At 38.5% G+C, this 19,555-nt stretch overlaps 1 protein-coding gene across 2 annotated transcripts in view; it reads right to left on the bottom strand.

Annotated features, from left to right (window-relative positions):
- Positions 1–19,555, bottom strand: part of LOC108572507 (GAS2-like protein 1) — a 94,534-nt gene that overhangs the window by 8,116 nt on the left and 66,863 nt on the right. For both annotated transcript variants that reach the window (XM_017934763.1, XM_017934764.1), the window contains exon 4: positions 345–546. In XM_017934763.1, coding sequence (XP_017790252.1) covers positions 345–546 — 202 coding nt within the window. The remainder of the gene's footprint in view (positions 1–344; positions 547–19,555) is intronic.

The raw sequence follows: 19,555 nt of genomic DNA, 5'->3' as shown, positions 1-19,555 counted from the left end.
TATTTTTCCTGTTTCTATAACGTTATAATTCAATTTTAAAGTAAAATGAACCTATTCTGTCGCTTTTCTCGCTTCCACAAAAAAGGGAACGCGTTAAATCATCAAACCGGTGTAACAAATGCAAATGTTTCGAACGTAAAAAGTATCTGCCTCGTAACGCGTAACAAAAATCGAATGTCACCGATCATCATCGTTATTTCCGACGACAGTGAGCTCATCCTTATTTAAAGTGCCATCACTGTCTCGTATTTTTTCTCGATTTCATGAGCATTCGGTGTGAAAAATTGTCAGGAAATATACAGAATATTTAAAAGATATAAAAAGAAGAGAGATTCGGGACTTACAGGTTCTGCATCGACAGGGATCATGTTTGTCCAAATAATGACTGAGGGTGTCCCAGCCACCACCCACGCGAACCATAACGTGGCTGCGAAGGATCCGAACGAAGATCAGCACCTTCGTGTCGCCGATTCGGTACTTCCCCTCGGAGACACGAATCATGGGGAACTGCGTGGGGCACGTGCACCTCTCCACCAAGTCTCGAACCTGAAACGCAGAAATTTGAAATTTTACATGTTACTGTGAAAGAATTTTCTATGAAAATTGGATTTGTATTTTCTGAAAATTTACATTTCCTGTTAATTTAGATATAATAGAAAGTAGGATACTGAGAACAGGTTGTTCGCATCGAATGGGAATAATTAAGCGGCGGTATGGTTTTATGGGAAAAGCTGTGTTAACGTCAAGCCACTCTTATGGAATCTCGAGCGATCGTTTGCAAAAGACCTCGAAATACTCGGCTAATTAGACTGCGGACGTAATCAGACCCGCTGATATTTCACGTTTTCTTACAACATGTACTTCGACGTGGGACAGATTTAGATTCTAATCTGAACAGCGATGTCAAGATACACAAAAGCCTGTAAACTATCTCGATTCAAGTAAATATACGTGGCTCTTTCGACACTTCCTACTGAACACTCAATTTATCGTCCTTTCAAAACGAAGTAAACGAGGAATAAACATTTCAGTCGAATTTTAACTCATTTAATAAACAATTCACGCTACCAAATTTCGATAAATTCTCAGTAAAATTGCAGAAAACATAATTTGCAATTTTTCGAAGTTAGAAATTGAAAATGGCCAAAGATAAATCAGAAATCACGTTATTTGCAATTTTTCGAAGTTACAAATTGAAAATTGCCAAAGATAAATCAGAAATCACGTTATTTGCAATTTTTTCAAAGTTACAAATTGAAAATTGCCATAGATAAATCAGAAATCACGTTATTTGCAATTTTTCGAAGTTACAAATTGAAAATTGCCAAAGATAAATTAGAAATCACGTTATTTGCAATTCTTTCAAAGTTACAAATTGAAAATTGCCATAGATAAATCAGAAATCACGTTATTTGCAATTCTTTCAAAGTTACAAATTGAAAATTGCCAAAGATAAATCAGAAATCACGTTATTTGCAATTCTTTCAAAGTTACAAATTGAAAATTGCCAAAGATAAATCAGAAATCACGTTATTTTCAATTTTTTCAAAGTTACAAATTGAAAATTGCCAAAGATAAGTCAGAAATCACGTTATTTGCAATTTTTTCAAAGTTACAAATTGAAAATTGCCAAAGATAAATCAGAAATCACGTTATTTGCAATTCTTTCAAAGTTACAAATTGAAAATTGCCAAAGATAAGTCAGAAATCACGTTATTTGCAATTTTTTCAAAGTTACAAATTGAAAATTGTCAAATTTAAAATTAATTCATCAAAGACACTAAAAATTTTCTTCTGCAACCAAAATGGAGGACTCAGCAATCCTCTGTCTGCTACAAATCCAATTACAAACAATTTTTTCATCTTCTTTAAATTCTCATAATCGAAGATTTTCACAATCGAGTAACAAAACTTTTAATATCTTCATCCCTGTACATTTGAGAAGCGATTAGATCAATTAAATTCCAAAAGTTGCAATAATTCCTCATTCTAACACATTTCGAAATCGATTGCTTCTCCTTTAATAATTAATACGCAGGTCTGCTACTGAAAGGACGATAAAAATCCGGGCACTTTCCTTCCTTTGCATAAAAAATAAATCGAACAACAGTCTACCAACGAAACAGTTCGATAACACGAGCAAAAGTGACGCGGACGCGAGTTTCCGCCGCGCTTTAAACACTCGCCTTCGGATATCTTGCGTTTTTGCCTGATTTTCAACGCGACCAAAGTGAAAGCAGAAACTGCGCCCTATCTGTCCCGTTCGTCAAACGCTCGCGGCTTCTCGAGATCCCTCCGAAGGATTCCAGCTTTATCGTGCCGCTTGTTCATTTCGTTTCCTCGCCAATAACACGCGTACACTTCCTCCTACAATCTGGTTTTTTGCGATTTTTGTTTTTTTTTTTATTTCTTCTGCGGGGAGAAACAAGGTTTCAGTTTGAGGAAATAATGTTTGAGAACATGTTCGTCCCATGTTTCGATATCATAGTTTTCCTTTCTAAATTATATTTGATTTGAAAAGGTGGTTAAGGTTAATGGAGTTTAGAATTAATTGCCGGGTTACAAGGTAAGATAATTCCACGAGATAAAGTGAATTTTTTTAGAAATCCATTTAACAATCTCAGACATTTATTCCCAACTAAACCCGACCTTTGTCTTAAATAAATGTCTTCGACTCTTTCTCCAATCTAACTTATATAAGTTAATCTAACCTAATCTAATTTATTCTGTGTGCTCTTTTCTCCGTGGTACGTAATAAACACTTAATTAAATTATCTTTTCTTTCCTTAAAAATCAAGACTCGTATGCAAAATCTTTGTTCTGCACTTTGGACTATTTTTTCACGGGGAATCACACCTTTCCCTTTACCACGATTGCAGAGACACCCTGTATATTGCTCATACTTTTATTTATATCTCGTCATTTATTTATATTATTAAAAGGAACAATCTTTAACTTTCGAAATATCAATTATTATACTGTAAGAAGAGAATCAAGATCCTGAAAGAGTCTCTCAAAATATCTTACAGTCTCAAAAAGAAAAAGAAAGGATCTTAAAAAAAGAAGTTCGGAAAGGACTTAACCAATTACGCTCGACTAGTACACAGAACAAAATACTAAGAGCAAGCTCCGTTATCCATGTCTGAACTGGAGAGGGGAAAACGAACACACTTTCTTCTCGGGGCGTATTAAGTCGGACGTGTTATTGATTACGCTCTGTTATCGCCGCGGCGAATCGGTTCGGGATAAATATATATCATTTACGGTGCGAACACCCACAGGCGAGCATTTGACAGCGGAACGGTGAAAATTATTTATCGTTCGGATCGCCGTGTATGCACACGCTTCGCGCCATTCTTGAACGTGGTCGCGCGACCAAACACTCCCCCTTCCAACCCCACCTGTTCTGTCTGTCGATGACATTTTTCCCCCAACGAATGATTTACACAGGTTGCGTAAATGCTCAACGGAACGGTTTCCTGAAATTTCCAGCCGACAATTCCTCCCCCCTTCACTCTCGAGGAGATATTGGTGGAAGGATTGATCGATCGTTCGACACACCATTGAAATGGTAATTTTCTGTTCGTTACTTTTCGGATTTCTCGTCAACAGATTTAGAGTTTCGTTCTCTTAACGTTGGACGAGTAAATTCTAATCAATTCTGTTTCGTAAAGAAGTTTGTAAAAGAATAGCAGATGTTCTGCATAAGAAATGTTAGATACCAGGTTATAGAGAAGGGTGGCTGTTATTAGAGTGGGGGGAGCGACCTCGAGCAGTCGATGGATTCGAAACGTGCTATAGGAGGAAATGTAAGAAGTGCAAGAGTACGATGTCCACAAAAGTAATAACGAATGCTCTTTTACAAACATTTTGGAACAAATCTTACTGATTCCATTCTACTATATTATACAGTGTGTCCAAAAAACATGGTTGATAAATATGTAGTATCGGGGCCTCCATACCCAAATAGGAAACCTCGAAGGGACAATAGCGAGGGAGTGGTTGTCGTAGCGCGCAAAGCCGAAGGTCCCGGGTTCGATTCCCGTTGGGTCCCTCAATACATTTTTCCCTAGGTTCCTACAAATGGGGGCTCGTCCGGGATGGAGGCATTTAACGGCTGCATGAAAACATGTTCAGGGGTTTGCACGTCTCCCAAAAATGCGTTGTTTCGGCTGCGTGCCACTGTGTGGGGGAGTGTGCCTGAAAGTGTTGCACTGAGGACATTCGAGGGCGAATGTCAGTTCAGGATGGCCGAGTGTAGTATCGGGGCCTCCATACCCAAATAGGAAACCTCGAAGGGACAATAGAGAGGGAGTGGTTGGTGTAGTGCGCAAAGCCTCGGCTTGCTAAGGCAAAAGTCCCGGGTTCGATTCCCATTTGGGTCCCTCAGTATTTTTCCGTCATAGATTCCTACAAATGAGGGCTCATCCGGGATGGAGGCATCTACGGCTGCACGAAGTCCCCAGGCGCTGTGAGATGAAAACATCTCGAGGGTTGCACGTCTCCCAAAACTGCGTTGTTTCGGCTGTGTGCCACTGTGTGGGGGAGTGTGCCCGAAAGTGTTGCACTGAGGACATTCGAGGGCGAATGTCAGTTCAGGATGGCCGAGTGTAGTATCGGGGCCTCCATGTCCAAATAGGAAACCTCGAAGGGACAATAGAGAGGGAGTGGTTGGCGTAGCGTGCAAAGCCTAGGCTTGCTAAGCCGAAGGTCCCGGGTTCGATTCCCGTTGGGTCCCTCAATATATTTTTCCCTAGGTTCCTACAAATATGGTTCGAAAATGGTCAAAAACTTACGTAGAATGTTTTTCTTTCCTAAATTCGTCAGAAGAAACCTTATCGATACCATCCTAACTCACAAGGTGTGCAAAAAGTATAGCTAAATATCCTCCAAAAAGTAAGAACCACTAATTAACAAAATTTACCTAAATATGATTAGAACAGGGAAAATCATTATTTAAGGGAACATATGTGAAAGTAACGAGTGATAATCCAAAGGAAAGGAAAGGACGGACGATAAATCATCGACGCGGACGGTCGATTGGAATTCTAGAAGCGTGCACGCTTGTTCCTGTTGACGTGGTCGGTTTGCGTCACGTCGTTTCTCGTTCCAAATATTCCATTTCACGTGAACACTGTACCAGCTATAACGAACGACGCCGGGAACCTTTCAGACACAGGATGTGTCTGTCCCATAGTAATTATCGAATTATGCAAATCCACGGAAAGGTATCGGTGATTCGAGCGTTACTGACGTTAATAAAGATCGTTTCTATCGTGAATTACGACATCGATAGACACTGATCTTGATATACACTCGTGTATAACTTCGTGTTCGATCGACGAAAATTTCAGACCGTTCAGTTATACCGAAGCGAATTTTGGGTCGATCGGATCGTCGACGTCAATTTCAATAACGTCAATCGACCTTTTCCACTCCGCTTTTGCAACACACCGATTGTCTACGTCTCGCTAACTTTCTAGGCTACGTGTTTCCTGCTCAGAAATATTCGTTGCAACTGGTTATGTACGAAGGAGGAACGCTACTTTATTTCTGCTTATTTTCTTTGTACACATAAAAACAGACCTAGCCTTTGTGATACAATTTTACGTGGATAATTAAGTGAATATATAGCAATATAGTAATAATTCGAGGGAATATTGCCATCTGATATCTTTCCATCCTTGTCGAACAAATTTCTAACCTCAATCTTCTCACAAGTTTCCTAACCTAACCTCTAAATCTTCGGTGACTTGTAATAATCTATCACTCATTCGTAAACAACGATAATTCATTTTCCAAACTTCACTTTAGAGCCAAAATTTCTCGTCGTCCATCTGTAGGGTCCTAAATAAATTTATTCAAGTTTCCAGACTAGGAAACGAAATAAACCAGTCCTAACAGAATTTAGAATGTTTCCAAATGAGAATCCTTAATGGAATCCTAAATCGAATCGAGAGTGTTTTTGCAGGATGGATATAGGGATGACAGCCAGGCGTGCCAACCACTCTCTCGACTCCTCGCTTTCTGAGCGTCGTTCTGTACGATTGCACCGATAACGAACCGTGTTCCGTATCGTTAGGTTAGGTTCTATTACGTAAGCCGTGGCGGCCTTGCATTATAGCATCATAACCATTCATCCTGTCCGCTCACCTGCAATGCGCCACATTGTTTGTTCCGAGCGATACGCGAACCATGCTATACGGCTGCTGAATTCTGGAAACTGCTCACCGTAATTTTAACGATAATCCTTTTATAATAATCAAAAGTCAAAATTTTCACACTTCTGAATTTCGGGATTTCTCAATTTCAGAATTTTAGGATTTCAGAGTTACCGAACTAAGGGACTTCCGAATTTCCAAATTTTCACATTTCTAAATGTCCGAATCGGAAGATTTTTGAGGATTATTTTCAGACATTTCATTATTTTTCTGAAGGACAAAAATTTCAGGATAAAGTATTATTGAGCACTTAATAATAATGTTTTAATCACACATTTTACATTTCGTCCAAGTATCTAATTACGAAAACCTCAAAAGAAAATTAAAGAAAATTACTACTTCGTTATCACAGTTTTCTTTTCCAACAGAATCTCTACCCTTTACTTTCCCCCGTGTCACATTTCTTTCCACCTAAGAGATAGAGTAAATCCCTGAAAGTGAGAGCCGAGTATCCACTTATCAATTCCACCTGTCGTTCAACCTCGACGTACATAATCTGCTCTCGAAATGCGACCAGATTAAAGACTTCACAGAAGCTTTCAGTTCCTTCCCATATATCGCCTAAAGGGGTGAAAAGAAAACTAAACGACAAGCGCGCATTTAAACTCTCTCATAGATCTGATGTTCCTTTTCCTCTTCCTTCGTGTATAATTCGAACACCTGGTGTTAGCTTTTCAATTTTCAAGAAAACTCGAATCAAGACCACCGACATTGACTCACCGCGATTTTGCACGAACGACTGGAGGAAAAACGAAAGGGAAGGGAAAAAAGGAGAAAAATCGACGAGTCTCTGACGTTATCGTAACAGCTGTACGATACAGCCACCAGCGTAAATAGTAATTATATTACGCGATACGAGGAATTATCCACTGCCATTACCATCGATCTCAAGCCTTCCGTTTTCTTGTGAAATCATTTTTACCTCCCCTTTTTTGCACGCCACATGCTGAATCGACTTTCCCTCCAAGTGACGCGAATGGAAAATTCGACGAATCCAGCGTGGAAATTGCCATTCAACTTGCCCTGGTGTTTCGTTCTATTTTGTATTATCACACGGATTAATTACCTTCTCGAGAGTAGAAATAATCGTAATTAATTCAGCGAGTATTTTGAGAAATAGCAAAATTAAAAAATCCACAATCCGTTTCATTTAAAATGCACGCATATGAATTCGAGAATTTTACGACATAATTTATTCGTAATACATAACACAAAACATCCAAAAAATTATTATACATATCTCCTTCAATATTTTCCCTGCAATTTATTTCTCACTGTAAAATGAAAAATAAGAAAGAAATTCTAGAAATAACGAATATAGTAACAAAAATTGAAGATTGTTGTATAAATGTGCCACAATTGTTTCCCCTGTAGCTTATTCGTATTGTGAAATCAAACATAAGAAAGAAACTGTCGGCTGAATTTATTTCTTTTAACATTCCTTTATGCTCTCGGACAATTTGTGACGTGGCGTGCATTGTGTTCAAAGAACGCGCGGTTGCAATAACAAAGGGAACGACGGAGAGCAAATCGCGCACTTTATACCGGAAGTCCGTGGAGAAGCAAAGCGATCTCGAATAATTCCGCGGGTAAGGTGAAACAGTCGGCAGAAAAATCCGGGAATTAATTCGATGCTTGCGTGTGTACACGGGTGGTGAACGAGATCCCTTCAATTTCTCCGACTTTCGTCTGTTTCCTTCGACCTCCGTTCAGAGTGTACGTACGCTTCGTTGAAAATCGCGTGAACACTATAGCGAAATGGAAGAAAGATTAACCCGTCAACGATAGAGCTTCTGAATCAGAAATAATACACACGGTGTACGCGCCAGAAAAAGAACACTTCACGCAGGAAACAACATGAGATCACGTCGTGACCAGCCATACGAAGGAAGGAAAGTCACATCGAATCACCACCTATAGAGATTTAGTTTTCCGCGCTCGTTGTTATGTTAACGGAGACGTCGACACGCGGAAGTGGCATCGCGACACAGCTAGGAAAGGTTGCTCGAGTATATACATATTATGCAGAGCTGGAAAGATTTCTCGCAAAACTGTACGGAGGTAAGAGGGGTACACCTCATTCGGCGCCGCCTAAATCTCACGTCGCGCAATTTTAAATGATCCCGTTCGTCGGTGTAATCGCGTCCGCCACTAATGACAATACACGTGCTCTATTTCTACGATTGTGTTGGAGAAGGTGGGCTTATACGGATATTACCCAATTAGACCGGCATTCTATTCGCGAGCAATCTTTCCAACTCTGTATAATACAAACGAGGGAATCGCGGGGGTATTGCCTGCTATCCATCGTATCTGTCCCGCAACACGTGTGAAACCGTGGAACATCCTTTGGAACGAGTGGTTTCCCGAAATCCCGAATTTTTGGATTTCAGGATTTTGAGATTTCAACACTTCCGAGCTTTGGGATTTCAGAATTACCGTATTAAGCGATTTCAGAATTTTGCGATTTCGGAATATCCAAGCTTTGGGATTTCAGGATTTCCGAATTACCGGACTAAGGGATTTCCGAATTTCCAAGCTTTGGGATTTCAGGATTTCCGAATTTTGAGATTTCTGAATTTCCAGGCATTGGGATTTCAGGATTTCCGAATTTCTGAATTTTGGGATTTCAGAATTTCCGAATTTTGAGATTTCCGAATTTCCAAGCTTTGAAATTTCAGGATGTCCAAATTTCTGAGTTTTGGGATTTCAGAATTATCGAACTAAGGGATTTCAGAATTTCCGAGCTTTGGGATTTCAGAATTACCGAACTAAGGGATTTCTGAATTACCGAACTAAGGGATTTCAGGATTTTCGAATTTCAGAATTACCGAACTAAGGGATTTCTGAATTACCGAACTAAGGGATTTCAGAATTTCCGAGCTTTGGGATTTCAGGATTTTCGAATTTCAGAATTACCAAACTAAGGGATTTCAGAATTTCCAGGCTTTGGTATTTCAGGATTTTCGAATTTCGTAGTTTTGGGATTTCAGAATTACCGAACTAAGGGATTTCAGAATTTCCAAATTTTGAGATCTCTGAATTTCTGAATTTTCGGACTTCGGATCTTTGGGATTTCTGAATTGTAAGATTTCAGAACTCTGTAATTTCGAGGACGATTGCACCAAGCGTATAATCTGGTTCGCGATTCGTCGTGGTTGTGTTATTTTTCTGAAATATTCCAACAAGATGAATCGATCGCTCAAGGCCAAATACAGGGTTAAATCTCATCGTGACTTTGTTATTCTGTTATTTCTGATCGTTTACTTTCACACAGGATATGATGTTCCATCATGATAGCCAATCTTTTACGAAGAAAATCTTTTACTTGATGAATCTTGTACAGAGGAAGCAATTAGACAGGTTACTTTTCATACTATTACAAACTGAAAACCATGGAGAAATTTTCATATTTTCTGAGGTTAGGAAATGAACAAAATATAATCAACAACCAAAAGATAAATTTAAAGCATTACGTATAGTATTTTCCATAATATTCTAATCAAGGAACAAAATGTCTCTTCCACTGAAAGAACTCTTGAGATCAGAGTCTAACTTTCTAACTGTCAACTGCATCCACAAACATGTACGAAACGAGAAAAGGATGAAGGAAGAATCATCCTCCACGTCAACTATGACAGAGAGCACTTCACATCGTGGACAAAAGAACACTGATTACGTCACCGTTGCGTGCCAGTGAAAAAAGGAAATGGAAAAAAGTGTCCCCGACATTTATTAACACGGTGTATACATAGCGGAGAAAGTGATGGAACCTCTGTGCACTGAGATCCTGATCGCTATCTACGCTGCTATCTTCCCAGGATGATCGAGGGAGGCTCGTGGGAAGAGAGGAGAGAGAGAGGACGATCCTAGTCGGTTCCGTGATTGCGATTCTTGATCATGAAAATGAGTGGCGAGCTCCTTTTCCGGGGAGGGAAATGAAAGTCCCGGAGGAACTGTAGGTGGAACGACCGTCGATCGTGTTTCTTCGAGTTTATTCTTAAGTTGGTTATAGCCAGTGTAGAATAAAATAAGACTCAAGGTCGGAGGTGAGTGATGTTACTATATGATAATTTTACTGTACTTTGGGTATTATTGTCTGATTTGAAGATAGACGGTTCGAGGTAGAATTTCAATTGAGAGTTCAGAATTTTGGGATTTCTGAATTTAAGAATTTCCAAATTTTCGAATTTCTGAATTTCAAATTTCCAGAATTTCTGAATTTAAGCATTCCTAAATTCTAGGATCTCTGAATTCCAGAACTTCAGAATTTTGAGATTACTGAATTTCAGAATTCCTGAATTTAAGAATATCCGAATTTTGGAAATTCCGAATCTCAGGTGTGCAGAATTTCTGAATTATGAAATGTCAGAACTTCCGAATTCTGCGATTTTGGAACATTCAAATTTTGGTACTTCAAAACTTTGCAATTTCAGAATTGCACAGTTTCAGAATTTCAGAAAAATAGATCAAGTGGATGTCTAATGAAACGGGATAAGAAAGTCGATTGTGACAACGTCAGTTTCAGCCTGTGAGAAAATTAGGAACGAAGGTCCCCCCTTTGCCATTTCCCTCGAATACCTCTAGAATTCCTAAAATGGTTGGCAGCCGGAGGCTGGCGTAATTGAAACCCAGCATCGAGCGAGTTTGCTCCGATATATTCAGCTGAAATATTTAACGCGCTCGTCTAATCGATGGACTCGTCCATTCGCTAGAATGTAACCGGTGCTCAATGAAATGGCAACGATTACTCAAGGATCCTACTGAAAGAAACACGCTCGAGAAATATCGTCGCTTATACGCACCCCGACATTGTACATCAATCTTTCTATTCAGCAGAATCAAATAAATTCAACACTTTTCTCTCTTTCCAATTTCATAAATTTCAAATAAATCTCTCCGTTCTAAATAAATTCCAATTTTCCTCATTTCACAAATTTTTCCCTAAATTAAAATGAAAGAAACGAAACATCCAAGAAATCGCAAACAAATTTCTTTTATTCCTCCATTAAAAAGTCATTAAACCACTGTTCGACCGTACCGAGGACTCGAACAATGGAGCCCTACCATATTCACAAATAATATATTTTCCGTAAATTGGTCTCTCTCCTCGCCATCAGCAAATTGTTTTATTACCTTAGAAAGTCGAATACCCTACATCTGGACACCACATGCACTACACTCATAAACCACCTTCCGACCTCAGGATTTTCCCATCCCCTAATATAACAATTTTAGCAACAATTCCCCACTTCGACTACATCAGACAAACCCTACCACACGTCCCAAACACCAATCAACCGATACTCCCACCACTTCTCACACATTTCACACCACCAATCACTGTACACACCGAACTTATAAAAACACAAACACACACAGAAACAGACCAGATTCTATCAGAGATTCTATCACCAACTTTGAGACATCACGAAAAATAAAAAGTAACAGTCACCACCAATCAGCCAGTATTTGTCTATCGTGTAAAATATATATCTCTTTTTCACCCACCACAAATCTCATCTACAAATTTAAACAGCACTCGTGCCATTAGTTTGCCGCGAGAGCAGTTCGTGAATTCTTTGCGCACCGGTCGAATTACGCATCGCGTCGCGAAGTTCGCAACTCACGAACAACCACACTTTGACGAATAAAAATTTCCTAAAATATCATCTCAGAAGGAAAACACTGTCCCAAATGCGAAATATTCCTCGCCAATATTAAAGAGATCCTCAACTCAGGGACGTCTTTGTCCGTCATTTTCTCTAAAAGTTACTTAACGTCCCACTTCGCTAAAACACCGACCTATTTCACCGGGACGGCCACATTAAAGACGAGACCAGGGAGTACGGTGAAAAATCTTTGTTCCAGTTCAACGGCGCGCACACAGAGTCACTTTTGCCCTCCCACATACACTATCAGAGCCTTTTAGATAAGAAAAACGTGGTCTGGCCGAGGTTACGACAGGAAAAGTTTGTCTATTGGACTAATATTTAGCTTTTTCAACTATCGAACGACTATTCAGCCCTTCCACCCTTATCTTTTCGACATTTCACGAGTGTTTTCGACATATCGTCGCTTCTGTATATTACTGTACCTACACTACCGGCCAAAAGTTTGGAACCACTGTGCATTGCAAGTTACACAAAAAGTTTGGAATCACTGTGCGTTGCAAGTTACACAAAAATTCCCAGAATAAAGTCAGCAGCTTTATGAGATATGAGATAAATTACTATTTATCTCCATAATATGAATATCAAGTCTATGAAAAATTAGTAGCAGATTCAGTACTGATCAAAATTGGGAGGTGATTCCAAATTTTTCGCCGGTAGTGTATATACTGTCAGCCGTTTTATAAGTTTCTTTCGTCCATGAACAAATGAGCCTAGATTAGAGATCTGGAGAACAGAGAATGTGAAGATTGTCAGAAGAAAAAAAGTTCAGATATATTTGGTACTTCGCATTTATTCAAAAGCGTTAAATGTAAATTTAATTACTATTACGTCTAAGTATAATTTGAAATTTAATCATGCTTAATTGTAGGTTACTGTTTTCTTTAGAATTGATATTGTTGTATTCTGTGTTTAATATTCAGAGAAGGTGTTGAATGGAAATTTAATTGTGGATTATTCTTTTTCCTAAAATAAAATATAACATAAGCCCCCTGTTTTGTTTTTATCACCCTTTATATGAAGATTCCGAAGGAATCTCAGAGTCTATAGAAAGGCGAACGGGGCTTCCTGTTCCTCTATACCACTCTCCAACTCCTTCTTCCCGTTGATTCAACGGAAGAAATGCCCCTGAGGGCGAAGAACGCGCGCGCTCGCTTGAAAAGAATCGAACTGCTTACTAATTAGGGCTGCGGCGCACTGATAAATCGGCCCGATTATTAAAAGTCGTACGAACGCAAAGGCGTGGCCCGCCTACGCGACCCTTTTCTTTCTCGCCTCCATCTTTTTGTTATCCTGCCAGTCGTGCGGTTTTTGCGGCCGGCAAAAAGTCGCACGAGCGGAACGATTCTTCTTCATTTTGCTCCTGCCCCCTTTGTTTCTTCCGCTGCTGCTTTGTGAATGGCGTGGAAAATTAAAGGCAGGAGCGAAGAAGGTAGAAATAAAGATGCGAGACTATGGTTGCATCTTTAAGACGAGTCTCCATGTGACGGTGCAATCTTGGGATTTTTAGTGAACGATTTGATTTTTTTTTTTTTGTGGAATTTAAAGAAGGTAGAGGCAAGGTAGAAATTGTGGAATTGGTTTAAGACGTTCGTCGCCCAGCGTGAATCGGTCGAGTTTCTCGCGGGGCCCAAATCCGATAGTCGGAGCGCAAGAACGTATAGTCGGGGCCACGATATAGCGAGGTCGTAAAATCGGTTAGGCGTCAAAGTAAACATGTTTTAGCTGCTGGGACCCCGAAATTGACAGAAATACGAGCAGGTAAGTACTTGAAACCATTGTCAGGACCGTACGAAGAATTCTTGTATCCAGCGAAAGTCAACTGATTCTAATATACTTACTGAAAACTGCATGCAGCTAGGACAAATTAGGGTTTCTCCATCTTGGGGAAGCCGCTTTTGGAAGTACGGTTACAGGTAAAGGTCTTATTGATGTTTTTAGCATCTTAGTTTATCTACTCGTGTTATATACAGATAGAAAGTGCAAAAAGATTGTGTAGCTTAATATTAACATATTTTCCATTTGTAAATGAAATACCATTTTCTACTTGAAGTACCAAATCATATGCTACCATTCGTTTATTGTTGGAACCCTCAAACAGACTGCAACACACGGCCTTGAGTGCCGCAACATCAATCGGTGCCGATTCTTGAGAGTTTAATTTACGACCTCGCTATATCGTGGCCCCAACTATAAACAGAGCGATTAGCTGGAGTTTGCGTTCTATGTTACCAGAAGAGGAGACAAACGTCAGGAAACGAATTGTCCCAATTGTCCAAAATCACCAGAAATGTGCTCCAACTGTTTTAACGAATACCATGCTACGTAGTATAATGTTGTATTTTATTTTAAATATAAATTAATGTATAGCACAATATAGTGTGATATTCCATGAAATTCTTGTGTTACATGGATTTTTATAAATTACTCGTGAAATCCTATTTAACTTGACGGAGAAGAACGTCACCCATATCTGGGGCCCCCACGGAAGCACACCCAGATATGGGTGACGTGTCGACGAACGTGTTAATAATATGCTGTGAGTGATGGCGTGAATGTAGTGTGTTTGTCGAATCGTCTCTAGATTTGGAAAACGAGCGGGTCATAGAGAGTAACAGGGAGTAAAACCAGTAGAACCGCGTCGTTATTGATATCAGTCGAGTGCGCGAGAATATTTGCGAGATATAATAAAAGACCTTTGATCAGATTATCATTATTCCTTCTTACGTGTGTTTATAGTTATTATGAAATTATTGTTATAAAATACATTGCTATTGAACTTATATACACATATTATATAACCACAGAAGTATAGGTAAACTGTGATTGCATCTTTAAGATGAGTCTTCAGGTGATGTGATTTTTGACGAATGATTTGATTCTTTTGAAAATTTCTATTTTTCTTTCTTTCATGAAGAATGAGAAAATGTGGCAACTATCAAATACAAAATAGTACAGACTGTAAATGTCCTCTGCTCCGCAAATTATTAAAGAAGAAACCAAAAAGTAAATGTGAAAAAATGAAATTTCCATTTCTTCCATCTGCATAATTTTCACTTTTCCATTACACATTTCACTCACACTGAATTACCAAAAAATTGAACGAATGTAAGTGAAATTTACACGATAGAACAGAGGCCGTCGTTAGCCTGAGTAAACGAATAATGGAATAAAGTGAGACACGTCGTGACACTCGACGGAATCACGACTTCTCCTTTTTCCATCGTACAGGCGTGTCGACGGAATGAAATCGCGCGAAAAACATCGCGAAGTACTTGTCCGTGCATTCCTCTCGATGATTGCCGATCGATCGATTCCATACAATGGGGCTCGTTCGAGCAACCTCGGTCTAGCACACACCGGGCACAATGCGAGAGTAGGAAGAGTTAATTAATGCGTTCGATGGACGTGTTTCCAATTAAAACAGCGTCGCAACAAACTCGCAACAATATATCACGGTTTTTTAAACGAGTCACCTTGTACGTGTTCTAGTTAAGAGGTTAGGTTATGTTACAGGAAACTTCATAAACTCAACCAGTGAAAATTCAATCTAACAATTATCAAAATTGATGCTATCTACTTGAAAACGAATTCTCGATGTAATTGATTGATCTTTTACGTTCAGAAAAATTTACATTATAAAATTATCGATAAAAGTTCATTCCAAGAATTTTCCTCCGAGAAAATGATCCTCGTTATAATTTATGTGTTTAGCGGTTTTTGAAGCTGTGTGTATATTTTGTTAAACAGACTCGTGCAAAGGTTCATAAAACTGAAGTTTAGGTAATAAAAAGTATTACCAGGAACATTTTCGAAATTAGCATTCGAAGAAAGGAACTTCTACCGTGGTTCATTTGTTTGTTCAATTTTTTCCCGCGAAAAATCCTACTTTTATTTTAACGTAGTTTGAAACACCCTGTAGAACGAACGTTTTTACGATTTCCATCGAACTGCTTGCCGTACTTCGCTAAAGTTTCATATTTGAAAGTAAACGATTGCACTCTGATATTTTGATAGGCTGATAATTTATAAATCAACACACATTTCGAGAGTGAAATCAAATGAAATAAAAATCGTAAATGTAATGTTTTACGTTCTTGTAATTAAGCATAAAATAAGTAAGAATAAAAAAAGAAGAACAAATCGAATTCCACATTTCTCTAAATTCTTTAAATTTGAAACATTTTAATACCCTGAAATATCCAAATACTTCGTAATTCACTTTAATTCCCTCAAATTACTAATATTTTTTGTAACATTTCGATCTCCTCGAATTTCGAAATATTTCTTATATTTAATCATTTTTTTCATTTCCAAAATATCGCTCAATTTAATCGCAGAGTGAGTTGCAGTAAAGAGGAAACACCCAGTATCTATATTAAATACATAGGACTGATCTATCCGCATGTGTTTCGAAAGAAAGGGAATGTGCATAAGCCAATCGAATTTTTTCCCCGATTTTCCACGAACGCCGCGGTCGAGCAGTGGCGATGTAAATCGCAGGAAAATGTCCCGTACGATCGTTCGTATAATAGATTGATTTTAAAGGCGCGCCGCGTTTCATCGATACCTGTGCAATTACGCGATAATTCCAAAGAGCATCGATGCTTAATAAACGGTTACGAGGTGGAATCACGGCTGATGGAGCCGTAAAACGGAGCCTTGTCCTTCGTTCTCGCTCGTACAGCGTTCAGAAAATCACGGTTCAAGATTATTCCCTTACTTGGAAGGATAAGAACGCATTTTTAATCGACTATTCAATTTTGCTGGTGTTTTCATTCGTTCGAAGCACGCAAATCGAGTAAAATTTTCAATTTCCAAGGTTGTCAAAGGAAAATTGAATATTTTTATAATACATTAAACATCGCTGATTTTTCAATTTCGTTTATTGTTGGAACCCTCAAACAGACTGCAACACACGGCCTTGAGTGCCGCAACATCAATCGGTGCCGATTCTTGAGAGTTTAATTTACGACCTCGCTATATCGTGGCCCCAACTATAAACAGAGCGATTAGCTGGAGTTTGCGTTCTATGTTACCAGAAGAGGAGACAAACGTCAGGAAGCGAATTGTCCCAATTGTCCAAAATCACCAGAAATGTGTTCCAACTGTTTTAACGAATACCATGCTACGTAGTATAATGTTGTATTTTATTTTAAATATAAATTAATGTATAGCACAATATAGTGTGATATTCCATGAAATTCTTGTGTTACATGGATTTTTATAAATTACTCGTGAAATCCTATTTAACTTGACGGAGAAGAACGTCACCCATATCTGGGGCCCCCACGGAAGCACACCCAGATATGGGTGACGTGTCGACGAACGTGTTAATAATATGCTGTGAGTGATGGCGTGAATGTAGTGTGTTTGTCGAATCGTCTCTAGATTTGGAAAACGAGCGGGTCATAGAGAGTAACAGGGAGTAAAACCAGTAGAACCGCGTCGTTATTGATATCAGTCGAGTGCGCGAGAATATTTGCGAGATATAATAAAAGACCTTTGATCAGATTATCATTATTCCTTCTTACGTGTGTTTATAGTTATTATGAAATTATTGTTATAAAATACATTGCTATTGAACTTATATACACATATTATATAACCACAGAAGTATAGGTAAACTGTGATTGCATCTTTAAGATGAGTCTTCAGGTGATGTGATTTTTGACGAATGATTTGATTCTTTTGAAAATTTCTATTTTTCTTTCTTTCATGAAGAATGAGAAAATGTGGCAACTATCAAATACAAAATAGTACAGACTGTAAATGTCCTCTGCTCCGCAAATTATTAAAGAAGAAACCAAAAAGTAAATGTGAAAAAATGAAATTTCCATTTCTTCCATCTGCATAATTTTCACTTTTCCATTACACATTTCACTCACACTGAATTACCAAAAAATTGAACGAATGTAAGTGAAATTTACACGATAGAACAGAGGCCGTCGTTAGCCTGAGTAAACGAATAATGGAATAAAGTGAGACACGTCGTGACACTCGACGGAATCACGACTTCTCCTTTTTCCATCGTACAGGCGTGTCGACGGAATGAAATCGCGCGAAAAACATCGCGAAGTACTTGTCCGTGCATTCCTCTCGATGATTGCCGATCGATCGATTCCATACAATGGGGCTCGTTCGAGCAACCTCGGTCTAGCACACACCGGGCACAATGCGAGAGTAGGAAGAGTTAATTAATGCGTTCGATGGACGTGTTTCCAATTAAAACAGCGTCGCAACAAACTCGCAACAATATATCACGGTTTTTTAAACGAGTCACCTTGTACGTGTTCTAGTTAAGAGGTTAGGTTATGTTACAGGAAACTTCATAAACTCAACCAGTGAAAATTCAATCTAACAATTATCAAAATTGATGCTATCTACTTGAAAACGAATTCTCGATGTAATTGATTGATCTTTTACGTTCAGAAAAATTTACATTATAAAATTATCGATAAAAGTTCATTCCAAGAATTTTCCTCCGAGAAAATGATCCTCGTTATAATTTATGTGTTTAGCGGTTTTTGAAGCTGTGTGTATATTTTGTTAAACAGACTCGTGCAAAGGTTCATAAAACTGAAGTTTAGGTAATAAAAAGTATTACCAGGAACATTTTCGAAATTAGCATTCGAAGAAAGGAACTTCTACCGTGGTTCATTTGTTTGTTCAATTTTTTCCCGCGAAAAATCCTACTTTTATTTTAACGTAGTTTGAAACACCCTGTAGAACGAACGTTTTTACGATTTCCATCGAACTGCTTGCCGTACTTCGCTAAAGTTTCATATTTGAAAGTAAACGATTGCACTCTGATATTTTGATAGGCTGATAATTTATAAATCAACACACATTTCGAGAGTGAAATCAAATGAAATAAAAATCGTAAATGTAATGTTTTACGTTCTTGTAATTAAGCATAAAATAAGTAAGAATAAAAAAAGAAGAAATTCTTTAAATTTGAAACATTTTAATACCCTGAAATATCCAAATACTTCGTAATTCACTTTAATTCCCTCAAATTACTAATATTTTTTGTAACATTTCGATCTCCTCGAATTTCGAAATATTTCTTATATTTAATCATTTTTTTCATTTCCAAAATATCGCTCAATTTAATCGCAGAGTGAGTTGCAGTAAAGAGGAAACACCCAGTATCTATATTAAATACATAGGACTGATCTATCCGCATGTGTTTCGAAAGAAAGGGAATGTGCATAAGCCAATCGAATTTTTTCCCCGATTTTCCACGAACGCCGCGGTCGAGCAGTGGCGATGTAAATCGCAGGAAAATGTCCCGTACGATCGTTCGTATAATAGATTGATTTTAAAGGCGCGCCGCGTTTCATCGATACCTGTGCAATTACGCGATAATTCCAAAGAGCATCGATGCTTAATAAACGGTTACGAGGTGGAATCACGGCTGATGGAGCCGTAAAACGGAGCCTTGTCCTTCGTTCTCGCTCGTACAGCGTTCAGAAAATCACGGTTCAAGATTATTCCCTTACTTGGAAGGATAAGAACGCATTTTTAATCGACTATTCAATTTTGCTGGTGTTTTCATTCGTTCGAAGCACGCAAATCGAGTAAAATTTTCAATTTCCAAGGTTGTCAAAGGAAAATTGAATATTTTTATAATACATTAAACATCGCTGATTTTTCAAT

Source organism: Habropoda laboriosa, unplaced genomic scaffold, assembly GCF_001263275.1.
Source record: "Habropoda laboriosa isolate 0110345459 unplaced genomic scaffold, ASM126327v1 scaffold65, whole genome shotgun sequence".
Lineage (NCBI taxonomy): Eukaryota > Metazoa > Arthropoda > Insecta > Hymenoptera > Apidae > Habropoda > Habropoda laboriosa.
The sequence above is the reverse complement of the archived record's forward strand: the minus strand, read 5'-3'. Positions and strand labels throughout refer to the sequence as shown.